The 16,271-nt window shown below is 38.0% G+C and overlaps 1 protein-coding gene across 1 annotated transcript; it reads right to left on the bottom strand.

Moving 5' to 3' along the window:
* Positions 1-6,544: 6,544 nt before the first annotated feature.
* LOC137639597 (uncharacterized) lies at positions 6,545-7,510 on the bottom strand. The gene has a single exon (XM_068371858.1). The coding sequence runs from the start codon at positions 7,508-7,510 to the stop codon at positions 6,545-6,547; it is 966 nt and encodes a 321-aa protein (XP_068227959.1).
* Positions 7,511-16,271: the final 8,761 nt, after the last annotated feature.

The following is a 16,271-nucleotide window of genomic DNA, read 5'->3' as shown; positions in this document are numbered from 1 at the left end:
GGACCTGACGGAGAAGATCTTCAATAAGGTAAAGATGCCAGAGGAATGGAGAAGAAGCCTAAACATTCCCATCTATAAGGGGAAGGGAGATATCCAAGAATGTGGCAACTACAGAGGCATAAAGTTGATAAGCCATACAATGAAAATATGGGAGAAGATCATTGAGAAGCGACTCAAAGATGAAACAACAATTGATGAGGAACAATTTGGATTCATGCCTGGAAGAGGGACTGTAGAAGCAATATTTGCTTTGAGGCAGATGATAGAAAAACATTGGGAGAAACGGAAAGGATTACATATGGTCTCTATTGACACGGAGAAGGCATACTATCGAGTACCACGTCAGGAGCTCTGGAGATGTATGAGAGAAAAGGGAGTCCCTGAGAAATACGTAAGAGTTACCCAAGATATGAATGAGAGGGCAGAAGCAAATGTTAAGAGCAGTATAGGCCTAACAGAAAGTTTCCCAGTAAGTGTAGGACTACATTAAGGGTATGCATTGAGCCATTACCTATTTGATCTGGTCATGGATGTAGTAACACAAGGTATTAGAGATAAGTCTCCTTGGTGTATGCTTTTTGCTGATGATATTATACTGTGTAGCACTAGGCGAGAGGTAGTAGAAGAGAAACTGGAGGAGTGGAAAAGAGAAATGGAAAATAGAGGATTGAAGAACAGCAGGAAAAAGACAGAGTATTTGAGATTGAAAAATGGGGAGAATGGGGAAGTTACTTTACAAGGAGAGAGATTGAAAAGAGTTGAAAATTTCAAGTATTTAGGATCAACAGTTGCAGAGGATGGTGATCTGGGGGTAGAAATAAACCACAGAATACAAGCAGGATGGAAAAATGGGAAAAGGTGCCTGGAGTACTATGTGACAGGAAAATAGGGGTTAACTTGAAAGGTAAAGTACACAGGACCGTTGTGAGACCGGCAATGATGTATGGAGCGGAGACTTGGGCAGTAAAGAAGACAGAAGAGAAGAAACTGGATGTGGCAAAGATGAGAATGTTGAGATGGATGTCTGGGGTGACAAGAAGAGATAAGATACGGAATGAGGTAATTAGGGGTACCACAGGAGTTAGAAAACTATCAGATAAGATCCAAGAAAGTAGACTGAGGTGGTATGGTCATGTCATGAGAAGAGATGAACAGTATATTGGGAGAAGGGTGATGGAAATGGAGGTACAGGGAACGAGAAGGAGAGGGAAACAAAAGCAAAGGTGGATGGACTGTATCAAGGATGACCTTCGATTAAAGGGATTAGCCGGTGATGAAGTGTGGGACAGAGGTAGATGGAGAAAGCTGGCCAGAAACATCGACCCTACATTAAAGTGGGAAAAGATGCAGACAAAGAAGAAGAAAAAAAAGTGAATAATAACAGATGAATATTGAATAAATGAAAAATGATAATAATAATAATAATAATAATAATAATAATAATAATAATAATAATAATAATAATAATAATAATAATAAGAGAGCAAATTCATATTATTATTTCTGTAAAATATACGGAAAATTAAAATACTCAAACTTCCGAGAACCTGCTCTGTTCTATTTTTGAATTTAAAAGGAGAATCGAACAGATTCTCAAAAGTTCTCTTTGTATTTTGATTATTAACTAATTTTACAGAAATATTGATATATACACAAATAATAATAATAATTCCATACAGTAATTAAATAAGTCTTTCTTAAATAATCTCATAAGTATTTAGCATTCTTTACCCGTAACTCTTTTACTCGAGTTAGTCAACTAAGTCTTGTCAATTATTTCTAGGAAACTATATTAAAACCTTTTCTGATGATCTAGTCATATTTTTCATTGATTTATCAGAACTTTACTTATATATGCCCACAATTATCTACCCTGGAAAATAGGTTGGCCAGTAAGTTGCTTAGGCATTGTCAAAAATCTAGTCATCTAACTAATAATGATAATAATAATGATAAGGATTATGATTTCTTCCACTGTCTTTGGTTAGAGTTCTCGTGCTTGATGGTACATTTAGGCACACTGTTCTATCTAGTTTCACTTCCTCTTGTTTTGTTAAAGTTTTTAAAGTTTACATAGGAAATATTTGTTTTAATGTTTTTACTATTCTTAAAATATTCTATTTTTTGTTATTTCCTTTCCTCACTGGGCTATTTTCCCTGTTGGGGCCCCTGGGCTTATAGCATCCTGCTTTTCCAACTAGGGTTGTAGCTTAGCATTTAATAATAATAATAATAATAATAATAATAATAATAATAATAATAATGACCGGAGTACATGGGATATCTATGGCAATAATATTTGTTGGGGCAAATTAAAAATGTCAGCAAAAGCTAGCAATGAATAAAGACGACCCATTTCAGTGTAGTTTGGCATTTGAAACATAAGTGAACCTTCATAAGGTCATATGAAACCACGAAAAATAGCGTAGGAGAGACGAGGAAGAATTTCATAATAAATTTTACCTGCCAACGTTTCCACTAAAGATAGGTCTGAATTATCATGACAAAGGAGGCTAACATGTGCTTGCATGCTAGGAATTTCAAAACACTTCAATATTGCATTCAATCAGGAAAGATTAAACCGTTGCATGACATGTAATCATTGCAATGGGGAGAAACCAAACCCTTTCAAGCTACAGATCATGAAACCATGAATTGATAAGATGTAAAAAATCTTTAATAATCACCAAATATTTATTTCTAATTAATATATAAGTATATAGATTACCATTCCAGGTCTCTACTGCAATCATTATTTAAATATAAATAGCTTTAGAGTGATGGTTAATTTGTCTTACGGTGAGCATTTGACAATAACTTTTATCTATATGCTAGAGTTATTGGCAGGTTTCTATAAGACTTTAAGTAAATATGTTTAATTATTGTGTAATGATATTATCTGTTTTTTTTTTTTTTTTTTTTTTTTTTTTTTTTTTTGCATTAAAAAGGATTTGTAATGATATGCTATTGTACAAATAGCTTTGTTTTTCAGTTTTACGCAGTAACCAAATCAAAAAACTTTACGAAAAAAAAGGCTAATATTAGCACAAGTATTTTTAAACGTCTTCAGTTAACATACAAAAAAAAAAATAAAAAATATGCAAGCTTTAAAATTCTTAATAACAGTTAGCCAAATAATAGCTAGCATATCTCTGTCGTTGAGGATATTTACAACTATTCAGAGCTGTATGGCGAATTTTGCAGTAAGGAGAAATCCAATGTTGAAATGTTAGGATGTTCAAAAGAGGAGAAAATGTGCGTGCATCTTATTTTTCATAACTAGAGGTTTTCTTTGCAATTATATGAATCGAATGCGAAGATTTCCGCAACGAGGTTTCATAATTATTCCTACGGTTTAAGGATAAATGTGGTAGTAATATTTTTCTGAACCTCGTTATAAAATATAGCTTATTACGATATATATATATATATATATATATATATATATATATATATATATACATATATATATATGTATATATATATATATGTATATATATATATATATATATATATATATATATATATATATATATATACATATGTGTATGTATATATATATACAGTATATATATATATATATATATATATATATATATATATATATATATATATATATATATATATATATATACACACATATATATACACATATATATATATATATATATATATATATATATATATACACATATGTATATATATATATATATATATATATATATATATATATATATATATATATATCCAAATAAGCCATATATATTCTATACATTAATGTCTGGATTATCTTAACAACCTCGGGATCAGAGCCCCAAGCGAAATCACATAAAGACAAGAGCTTGTGACCGGCTGGGAGTCGAACCCGGTCGGCAAACCTGTATAGACAGTGACTTACCACTTGAAAAACACGTCTAAATGTGCAGAATTTATCATATATATATATATATATATATATATGTGTGTGTATATATATATTTATTTATATTATTTATATTTACATATATATATGTATATATACATATATATATATATACATATATATATATATATATATATATATATATATATATATATATACATACATATATATATATATATATATATATATACATATATATATATATATATATATATATATATATATATATATCTATATCTATATATATATATATATATATATATATATATATATATATATATATATATATATATATATAGTGCATTGTATGTGTGATTTCAACATGATGGTTTTCACTTACAGGAGGTAGCACTAGTGAACAAAATATCAACAATCTGCTACATTCACTTATTAACTTGGTGAATCCCCGATGAACCCCCTTCAGCTATCAAACCATTTCATTTCTTATATCTACATAAAAAGGATAATCAACAGTCTATTGACCACGCCATTTTAAATCTATCCCATATGTAGCTCATAATCTTTCGTCTCCGATTATTAAAGGTTCATCCTTTGCAAAACGTCTTTCCTAACCATCTATAAAATATTTTCTAGACCTCTCTCTCCTAACACCTCTTAGTTATGAACTATTTTCACTACTATTGTCACCCATTATTACCGCATGACTGGACCCTCTTAGAATACTTTGATCATATTTTCAACTAAGCCCATTTTTGACTGCTGCTATTTCTAAACATCTTCACATTTATCAACTTATCCAGTTTTAAAGTAATGTAATAACAACTTCAACTTTTTAAACTTTTTTTCTGAACTTCCTATAAACACTTCACCACCATCAAGGAAATTGGTCTCGACCATTCCTCCACATACTACCCTCTATGGGTTAATTGATACTAAATTATATGTCTCTTCCCATATTTTTGCACACATCCGATCACTCTCCTTGAACAGCCCATTTTGTAATTGACCTCCTTTATGAACTAAATACCACTGGGTATCTTTACGCAGTCTACCATCTTCCTTACTGGTATTAATCAACCTTTTCCAGTCTACCATCTTCCATACTAGCATTAATTGATCCTTTTTTGCCCTTAACGTTTCCTTTTAACAATACTTTCAAACTCTTTGAGCTGTTTCTGCAGTTTCTCTTCATTATCCCTGAACAGTATAGTATAATTTGCAAACATCAGCTGTGACATTCTCCGACTGAGACTCATTATTTTATTTCATAACTCTGTACTTAAGTCCAATGTCCTTTCTGTGACCTCTAGCAACATTATACCCATAAAAATGTTAAACAGCCATGGACACTTTAGAAATCCTTAAAGGAGACTTTTTTCGAATAGAGCCAATGACCATCCTGCCTACACATGCTAACGTATGCTTTTCTTTCGTCATGGAAACTTCCAATATCTTTCAAATACTTATCATTAATATTGTTATTGCTATTTTTCTAAACGTTAACCAATTCACCTCTTTATCCGTTTCTTTAAAATCTTATAAAAAATACTTTGTCATATGCCCATGATCATACTTTCGCATTCAAAATCCTTCTAAACACCTAGCCAGGAATACATAGTAGTAACATGCTCTTATAATTCAAGTTCTTACAATTCAATTTTATACCACATAAAAATTTTTCTTTTCACCAAATTCTTTGAATCCTTTATCTCACCCAGACATACTTGATAGGATCTGATCAGCCATTCAACACACCATCACCCCAGTACTGGGGCCTTTCCATTCTTTAAATCTTAATTATATACCTTTTTTCACAAGGTTTTCAGGCAAACACTAACCTATTTAAGTGTTTCTCCCCTTGCCTCCGTCTTTCTTTTATCCTTATAGTCAACAAATCTACAAAATGCTCACTCTATTGACCTAGGTTTCTATCCCTGCTTAACACCACCTCTCCACTTACATCGGTTATTCTGAGTTATATTTTTTTAGTTTACCTTTTCCTCAGCTTTTACTTCTCAGTACAACTATTTTACTCTTTAAATTTCTTATTCAGCTTCTCTCTTACTTTATTTTCAGCCCTCCTGTCTTTCAGTGTATTTTAACTACCTTATCCATGCTCCTTTATTTTGTGATGCAACTGCACAAATCATCTCTTTCTTGCAAAATCTTTCATTTCCTCTTTCCTACCATTTCTATTGCTCTTTTATATACTTAAACCATCCAACACTGCTGTTCTCAATAGCCCATAGTAGTTATAAATACTTCCCATGTACTTACTCTACATCTGGTTTTTTAAACTTACTGCATTATTCGAGGGTTTTCTTATTATTTACGGCAATTATTTCATTCTGGATCAAGTAAAGATAAGCACCCCCATAACTGACTAGTATAGAAAAGCACCCCCGAATTTGTGCAAGTAAAGAATAGCACTCCCATATTTGAGCAAGTAAAGATAAGCACTCCCTGGTCTTGAATAAAAGCAAGCAAAGATAAGCACTCCCATATTTGAGCATGTAAAGATAAGCACATTATTATAATTATGGTTTAAACTTTAAACACAATAAATTATTTTGAAATTTTATTGATATATGAAATATAAAATGAAATATACAACACTGAAATAAGATGTCGAGTCCAGAAATCAAAAATACTTGTAAAAATTTAATTAAAATAATACTGTCTTGCTATAGTTTCACAAAATCTATGAAACTTGTCGTTCTTGTTACGTTCGCTCCACATGAATTCATGCAAATAAGAGTTCAAAAATTCTCGTTTACATCCTATCATCCGTTTTATTCTTATTTTGTGTTTGTTCCAGTAGCTCTCTACTGCTTGTGTATGAACGCCTGTAGTCCTGTCAACAAAATTCACGGAGTGGTTAACTGTATGATGCGTATATCCAAGGTCCCTTTCAATGTTCCTGTATGCTTTCCATTGATCACTGTGAATAATTGTTCCAGGCATAACTACTTTCCTAATTATCGGCAACAGTGTTTCGGCATTGCGCGAATCAACAATCTCCATATAACCCAGGGATGGTGATGAAGTAGGATCTACTATTCCAAATACCCATAGTGGATTCTGGGGAGAACGTCCTCTATGGTGCTTTGGTTTATGGCTAAAACAAGATTCATCAATTTGTACCGTTGTGCCTGGTCCACCAAGCTTGATAGGGTTCCTTTCAAAATGTTTCAAGCAAATTTCACGAAAAAAGCTGAACATGTCAATAACTGTCACTTTTGAAACATTCAATAACTGTACGGTCTGCAAAACACTCAGTTCCTGACACCAGTAGAAGATTCCTTCAATCCACTTTTGTAAAGAAAGCTTTGAGCGATAAAAAAACGAATCTTTGCGAATTGATTCGTAGTGCTTATATTTACTGCATTCCTTAACTTGGCACTTCCAGACATATTTGTCTTGTATTGAAGAACGTTTTGTCCACTTCATTAAAATGCTACAATGAGGGCATTTTAGTTCAGCTCTCAAAAGTTTCTGCTGCTTCATCCAGTTAATTGCAGGAGTCGGGTCCTCAACCAACAGTGGCTTAAGAATTTCTTCATACAGAGAACGGTCCATGTTAAGGGTTTCTCTCAAGACTTTATACGACTTTCTGAGGTATATCATGCTAAAAAGTAAAATCTATCCGAACAGCAAAAATTATATACTCAAATAAGAAGAGAAAACAACTAGTTAATGTAACTATTTAAACTATTCAGAAGAGAAAACAACCTGTCAGAACATAAATAATCTATCAGAACAGCCAAAATGATATCCTCAAATAAGAAGAGAAAACAACTCGTTAACGCAACTATTTGAACTATTCAAAAGAGAAAACAACCTGTCAGAACAAATTAAATAATTTTGAACAAGTAAAGAAAAGCACTCCCGAAATTGTGCAAGTAAAGGAAAGCACTCCCATATTTGAGCAAGTAAAGATAAGCACTCCCTGGGCCATGCAGGGGTGCTTATCTTTACTTGATCCTTCATTCTTATCAAACTCCCTCGTCTTAATTATACTTTCAGCCACATATTCTCAAATTTATGTCACTCATAACTTTGTTTCAGCTGAATGATTAGCAGTCCTCGCCTAACCATTGTATCCATTCACTTGTTCTTACATGCACTCTGCATTAGTTAGTATCCATATTTTCATGAATTAACAAATCCATGCCATACTTGTGATCTAGGAATGGGTGTTGCATAGGGCTTATAAGTATTCCTGCTATTCTATTAGCATTCATTGATGCTGATAAACTATTTGCTGAAGATATGTGTATATCTTCAGAGTCTAAGATGAAGTGCGACAGTACAATGACCTGCTTCTGGCCTCTGCCACTCATGGGTGACCTGTAAACCTTTTAACACAATCTTTCAAACTCTTTTCCTGACCAATTTCTTTCCCACGCCTACTTGTAAGAATTCATAATGGGAAACCACATATTTCCTTAATGCTCTCACATACAGGCATACAGTCACAAGTATTTATAATTTTGTAGCCTAATAACATTCATGATTCCAAATTCAATCGATTTAAAGTAAAGTTTTAAAAAGTATAAGCTTGACCAATTTTTCACTGTCGCTTATTTTTACGGCTAGGTTTGCGAGGTTTAACTTCCACTTTCCAAATATAAAAACAAATAGTCCGTTTCCTCTATATATTTATAAACTTAACCAGATAAGATGGTCTTGATTATTTTCTCTGAAGAAATATACAGTTGCAGTTGATTTTTGACGAGTTTACTACAAACCTTAGTTGACAGATACTTCTTTTCACTACAAAAACACTTTTATGTTTTAATTTGAATATAAAAACATCTGTTACCCTCGCACCCTATCATAACTGGGTTTCTTCAGAGTTATGTTATACCTTACCAGTCTTCAATAAAGATACTTCACTATTAAAGGCCAACAGCGTGATGTACCAACCGTGTGTCACACAATTGCACATAATTCCTTTTGCATATATTATGCTTGTATCTTCGCTCTTCCCTCGAACTAAACGAACATGAAAATTCATGTCTACTGTTTCCTCTGTAACATTGTCTGTCTTGTTAACTTGTTATGTCCTGTTGCCTTGAGGTTTTGTATATAAAGGAGAGTGTTCTATAACAATATAACTCAGTTGATTGCATCCTGCCTTTGAGTTCACAACCCTCTCTCGGCCCGTCACATTGGTGACCCCGGAAGTCGACTCGCTCCCACTGCCTTCCACCCCCACCTCCCTCGCCCCTCCATCGTTGGTACTATGACGGAGACGGACTCTACTACAGCAGTTGGCGCTGCGGCCGCCCCATTGAAACTTTCACCGTTCGCCAGCGGAGAAGCGTTTGCTTGGTTTCAACCCGCAGAAGTCCACTTTCGTATCAGGGGCGTGACTCGCTCAACCACCAAAGCGGATTATGTCCTCACGGCGATACCCGAGGACACCTTCCCAGAAATATCCGACTGGCTTTGTGAACAAGGAGACACCCCAATAGCGTATGACGCCCTCAAAACATACCTTCTGCAGCAGTACTCGCCGTCGCCAGCCGCCCGTATAGCAAAGCTTTTTCAGCTCTCGCAACAACCGTTGGGGGACCAAAGGGCTTCGCTTGCCCTCAGGGAAATGACCAGTATCGCTCGCCTTCAACCTGCCGCAGACGGCTCTCCTCGTGAGGTGAACCTACTTCGTGCCCTTTGGATACGCCGTTTACCCGAACCTGTACGCGCTGCCATACCCGATGTCGATAGTTTACCCATAAAGGACTTGATGACCAAAGCCGACGCCCTTATGGACAGCCACTTCAAGACCTCCATCAACGCCTCCACCCCTGACGACGAGGATGCCTATTCAACGTCAACCGAAGCTGACATGAATGCCGTAGGACATACACACCTACCCCGTGACGTGCCGAAGCGGCGACAAAGCCGCCCACCACCCACCGATCGCTCGCGCCCCAACGAACGACTTCTACAGCCACTTACTACCTCCCATCCGCCGCAGTTTTGCTACTACCACTTCAGATTCGGGGCAACCGCGAAGAAATGTGCCAAGGATTGTCAGTGGCCAAAAAACATGTAAGTAGGCTATCGCTTGTGGCGGTGGCCTCCCATGTTTCTAATCTTTTCTTTTTACAGGATGCAGGAACGGGCGTGCGATTTTTGGTAGACACGGGTGCTTGTTGTTCTCTTTTGCCAAGGAAACTCTTCAAGGCACGACGTAGTCTGTTTACATCTGCCGACGTCCGCTTGGTAGCTACCAACGGATCTGCGATACCCACCTACGGTTACGAGAACCTCACATTATCGTTCGGAAACGGTAAATTCAATTGGAAGTTTCTCGTTGCTGACGTCACAATGCCAATCCTCGGTGCGGATTTCCTCTCTCATTTCCACCTTCTGGTCGATGTCCCCCACCGACGATTGGTCAACGCAGACTCGTACTTGTCGACACCTCTTCAACCCGCCCCCTCTAACCTCGCTCTCCACATCAGCGCACCCACGGATGCCTACGCCCACCTCCTCACGTCGTACCCGGAAGTTTTCCGTCCAGAACTTCGCCAAACGCCCACGGTTCCTGCCAAGCACGGTATTTATCACCATATCAAGACGACGGGACCCCCAGTCTTCGCAAAATTCAGACGTCTGGCACCGGAACGATTGGCAGCCGCCAAACAGACGTTCGCCGAAATGGAGAAAATGGGCCTTTGCCAAAAGGCCTCCAGCTCATGGTCGTCACCCTTACACATCATTCTGAAGAAAGACGGCTCCCTCCGTCCGTGCGGGGATTACAGGCGCCTGAACATGCAAACAGAACCGGATCACTACCCCCTCCCAAACATTGCCGATGTGACCTCCTACCTGCACAAAGCAAAGGTTTTCTCTACGCTCGACCTCCTGAAGGGGTATTATCAGGTGCCTATGAACCCAGAAGACATCCCCAAGACTGCCATCACCACTCCGTTTGGCACATACACCTTCAATTACTCCTGTTTTGGCCTTCGTAATGCTGGGGCAACGTTTCAACGTCTCATGGATGGCATCTTAGGGGATCTCCCTTTCTGTGTATGTTATGTGGACGACATACTTGTGTTCTCCTCCTCAAAAGAGGAACACCTCCATCACCTGCGCATCGTGCTCGACCGCCTGCAACAAAACGGCCTTGTAGTCCAGTACTACAAGTGTACCTTTGGCGGCAACGAAGTGTCGTTCTTAGGGCACCATTTCACTCCTGAAGGAGTCCATCCCCTCCCTGAGAAGGTAGCAGCCGTTCAGAATTTCCCCGCGCCCTCGACCGTCAAAGCTCTGCAGGAATTCTTGGGCATGATCAACTATTATCACCGTTTTCTGCCAGCCATTGCCGCCACTCTTGCTCCCCTCTACGCCTCCCTCAAGGGCAAGCCAAAGGACCTGAAGTGGGGGTCCCCTTCAAGAAGCAGCCTTCTGCAATGCAAAGAAGGCCCTATCAACTGCTGCGGCTCTCACTTTTCCTATCCCACACGCCTCTCTCCTTCTCTCCACCGATGCCAGCGACGTCGCTATTGGTGCAGTACTCGAGCAGGTGGTCAAAGTCTCGCCCCGCCCATTGGCCTTCTTCAGCAGAATACTGTCCAAGGCAGAATCGGGTTATTCTACCTTCGATCGAGAATTGCTGGCGGTGCACTTGGCTGTCCGTCACTTTCGCCATTTCTTAGAAGGTACGCCCTTTGTCATTCGCACAGACCACATGCCTCTGGTGCACGCCTTCACTCGACAGTCTGACGCCTGGTCCGCCCGTCAACGCCGACATCTCTCCGCCGTGGCTGAATACAATTGCACCCTCCAATACGTCCCTATGAAAATGAATCCCGTTGCCGATGCCCTGTCAAGAAATACATTGGCTGCCGTTCAACTGGGATTGGATTACAACGCCCTGGCTGAAGCCCAATGACAGGATCCAGAGTATCAAGCTTGTAGGACATCCTGCACGTCCCTCCATTGGGAAGATTTTCCCCTCGAAGACTCCAACACCACCCTCCTCTGTGACGTCAGTACTGGTAGACCGCGACCTTGGATTCCTGCTCCCATGCGCCGACAGGTGTTTGATTTCATTCATGGCCTTTCACATCCCTCGTGCCGTTCTACTGCACAGCTGCTGAAGGCAAAGTTCATTTGGCACGGCATTTCTAAGGATGCTAAGGATTGGGTCTGCGCCTGTACTTCTTGCCAAACTTCCAAAGTACATCGACACACGGATTCAGGAGTGGGCACCTTTCCTCAACCTCAGCGTCGTTTCGCACACATTCATGTCGACGTTATAGGCCCCCTACCCACATCACAAGGACATCGTTACCTGTTTACCGTCATCGACCGCTCCACTCGTTGGCCTGAAGCCATTTCCATGGAAACTGCAACGTCCGCCTCATGTACATCTGCCTTACTCTCTGGATGGATTTCAAGATTCGGTATCCCTGAGCATATTACTTCTGACAGGGGAACCACTTTCACCTCTCAATTGTGGACGTCATTAGCGAATCTCTTGGGCATCACCCTACATCAGGCAACGGCCTACAACCCCACTGCCAATGGAATGGTTGAACGTTTTCATCGCACCCTCAAAGCAGCTTTGCTGTCCCGCTGCAAGGATTGCAACTGGTTTACTCAGCTTCCCTGGGTCCTCATGGGACTAAGGACCACTCCTAAAGACGCCCTCGATGTCTCGGCAGCTGAAATGGTGTATAGCGACCCGCCGGTCGTCCCTGCCGAATTTTTTCCTTCTACAACCTCCTCCGACGATCTCCAGCATATACGTCACGTCGTGGGAAAATTTACTCCTTGCCGCCAGACTTACAAGCCCCCAGAGAAGCATCACATACCAACGGACTTGCACTCTGCAACGCACATCTTCCTGCGCAACGACACTAACAAGCCACCACTAACGCCCCCTTACACGGGCCCTTTCCTTGTGATCTGACGCAGTCCGAAAGCATTCCTACTAAACATTCGGGGCAAAGAAGACTGGGTCTCCATTGATCGTCTAAAACCTGCTTATCTTCTGTCATATGACCCGCCTACAGTTCGCCTCTCCAGATCAGGGCGCCCTATTTAACATATACAGTATGTCATTTTTAGGGGGGGAGCCATGTACCAACCGTGTGTCACACAATTGTACATTATTCCTTTTGCATATATTATGCTTGTATCTTCGCTCTTCCCTCGCACTAAACAAACATGAAAATTCATGTCTGCTGTTTCCTCTGTAACATTGTCTGTCTTGTTAACTTGTTATGTCCTGTTGCCTTGAGGTTTTGTATATAAAGGAGAGTGTTCTATAACAATATAACTCAGTTGATTGCATCCTGCCTTTGAGTTCACAACCCTCTCTCGGCCCGTCACAGTAAAGTCACAAAGGACCTCCTGAAAACCACATCGAATATATGCAAGATGCTAACTTTAAAAAAGTTTTTTACCAATTTAACTAATAATAACGATACAAAATTAATTTACTTTGCCCTGAAAAGGGCTTGAGCGATGCATGTAAATACATATTTAACATTACCAATACAATTTCTAGTAATAACCTTTTTACAAAACGGATGAGGTTGTTATTGGAAAACTCGTACTGAATGACCAAAAAGTATGATATCAAACAAATAATATAATAAACTTACATTATGACCTTAATCAAGGTTTAAGGGATTGTAGCCTATCTACGAGATCCGGTCACAATTTTTTTTTTTGAGCAAGGAAAATAAGTACTACTTTCCTTTGTTGATTTTTTAAAAAAGTAATTTGTTCTGTCTTATTGCGCCATGTATCACAGCTAACAACCGACAGATAACATATTGCTGGAATACATCCGGAATCTCGGACATCATGAAGAGATGCAACGAGTTTCCCTCCGATGTGATAGATTACAATTACATTTTAGCTGCAACATCCAGTGCTTACCCCAAGAGAGAGAAGAGCAATCATGAAATATGTATTTCGTGTGCTTCCTAATAAATCAAGCCCAGCCATTTAATGGCTTCAACAAGGTTCCACCTCAGATTTGCCATAATGAAATTTCCATTAGCTAAGTAAGTATAGAGCTACAAGAGATGCACGCAAGTCGAGATTGGTTTTAGGAAACAACAAGCATTGTGCTGAAAAATTAGATCTGTCAGATAAAATAAGAAAAGTAAAACATATTTCAACCTATTATAAGATACAATGTTCTATCAATCCATAAATATGTCCATCTTATTCAATATATTTTACCGGTAGGTCACCACAACAATATCAGGAGCACTGAATTTCTTTCAAGACCTAAATGGATCATTATCATAAAAAAACTAAACAAAACTGTAATTGCCTCATTACAACTTGCTTTAATACAAAAATGTAGCCTCTTCTTCGCAAGGCTCTAAAGACTAACAAGGAGTTTAAATAAAAAATTGAATAAGTTCATATTTGTTACTTACACAAGGAATGGAAGTGTGAGAAATCGATAAAATGTTTACAGAATCCCCTCGCCACTCTCTCTCTCTCTCTCTCTCTCTCTCTCTCTCTCTCTCTCTCTCTCAGCTGTCAGCCTCACTACCCAGGTTTCCCAGTCACACAAAAGGGTCAGTGATTCCATTCAAAGCTACATTCCTATTTTTTTCTTACCCTCTTAGAAGACCAAAGCTAAGATAGTTTCCTTCCCTTCATTCTACCATCTTTTAATTCCACTCATTCAAGTTCATTCTCTTCAACCCTTCACCTCACCCTCGTTCTTCTATTGTATTTCCTGGCTGCCGAGTTACCATCTGCATTTCTAAATAACACCACCCTTAAAGTAGAAGACATAACCAGTCTATCTACTCTTTACAGAGTTTGTCAAACGGTTCCTTCCTCTTATTTCTTCTATTTATACCACCCATCTCATTTCGGTCCTTGAAGCATTTACAACTTTCCAACTCTCTCTCTCTCTCTCTCTCTCTCTCTCTCTCTCTCTCTCTCTCTCTCTCTCTCTCTATTTATTTTCCGCAACGTTGTTCAAAATTGTTTGTGGTAATTTTGGGTGGAAACAAATAATCTAGCGCTAGTCAGTAAGACCCTAGCAAAAAAAAAAAAAAAAAAAAAAAAAAAAAAAAACCTCCTTTATGATCACCTGAAAGTTCATAACGACCTACGAAGCCCTACGAAGCAGTAGCAGATATAGAGTGTTTTGGTGCTTCGTAAGGCTTTTATAATTACACCTTAACGTCTAGCCTAATCCTTCACTCGGACAGGGATTTTACACGAACGTGCTGCAGAAAATGAAGCCATGAATTTCAAATGACACCTTGTGTGTCACAAGCGCTAAATGTAGTAATGTTCAAATTCAGTACATGATTCGATAATATTAAAGACATGCCTACGCTTGCATGTTAATCCTTGGTAATCACGTAGTGATTAGGAGATCTAATGAGAACTATGTACCCAATTACCTCAAAAGAACAAATCGAATCTAAGAATGTTTTCACTGTAATAATATCTCTCCATCAGTAATGAAACACGTAATGTGTCAGAGATATGTATTCGTGTGTTATGCACATGAAATCACACACGGTTACACACAATAATTTAAAACAAAGTTGTGTATAGTAAAATGTAATAGAAAAGTTTGCCTAATACCCTTACATACCCAGGAAATGAGGATAATAAGATGAAAGACAAAATAGAAAACACTAGGAGTGATAGTAAAGGAACCACATTCATGATTATATAAGTACAAAATATATTCAGCTCCATTAAGGATGAGAAGCCGTAGCTGAATGTTGAGAGAGTAAAAATCTAAACACTCTTAGAAGCAAATTATATCTGCATAAACGGCGAAAAAATACTTTTATTCCATTTTGTTTCTTTTTCATTTGAAGTAAGATGACCATCATCCATCTGTGAATTATATAAATTAAACACGATAAAGGTCTATATAGCAATGACACGATATCATTAGATACCCATCTCAACTGCCGAATCTGCATAATGTGCCATTGATGAATAATGACACTACGAGTATGTTATAGATATGCATGCTACTGCAGTTTATACCTCAAAGTAATTCGCAAACAAAGTTCTCCAACTTTAAAAAAAAAAAAATCTATTTGGTCTACTTTTGATGTCCACTCACTTCCAGATAACATTAAAAGAAGTGTTCAAAATATTTTCACAATCTTCTTGAGATCAAATTCAAAAGGACGTCTCAAGTCTTGAAAAAAAAGACTAATACGCCGATTACACGGTCTCATTTATGTTTCGACCATTAACATAAACACAGAAACTGAGTAATAACCAAATGAACAATACTCAAGTACAAAAAACAAGTTCAGGAGAAATTCAAATAAATTAGCAAAATTATATAAAGAGAATTTTACATGGTCGAGAAGATTCAAACAAAAAGGACTGCAGCCAAATGCAAATA

The sequence above is a fragment of the Palaemon carinicauda genome, chromosome 4 (genome assembly GCF_036898095.1).
Source record: "Palaemon carinicauda isolate YSFRI2023 chromosome 4, ASM3689809v2, whole genome shotgun sequence".
NCBI classification, from domain to species: domain Eukaryota; kingdom Metazoa; phylum Arthropoda; class Malacostraca; order Decapoda; family Palaemonidae; genus Palaemon; species Palaemon carinicauda.
This window is presented reverse-complemented; position numbering and strand designations above follow the sequence as displayed.

Bases quoted from the DNA above. Each gene is read 5' to 3' on its own strand.
- LOC137639597 (XM_068371858.1), bottom strand. From the start codon at position 7,510: ATGATATACCTCAGAAAGTCGTATAAAGTCTTGAGAGAAACCCTTAAC.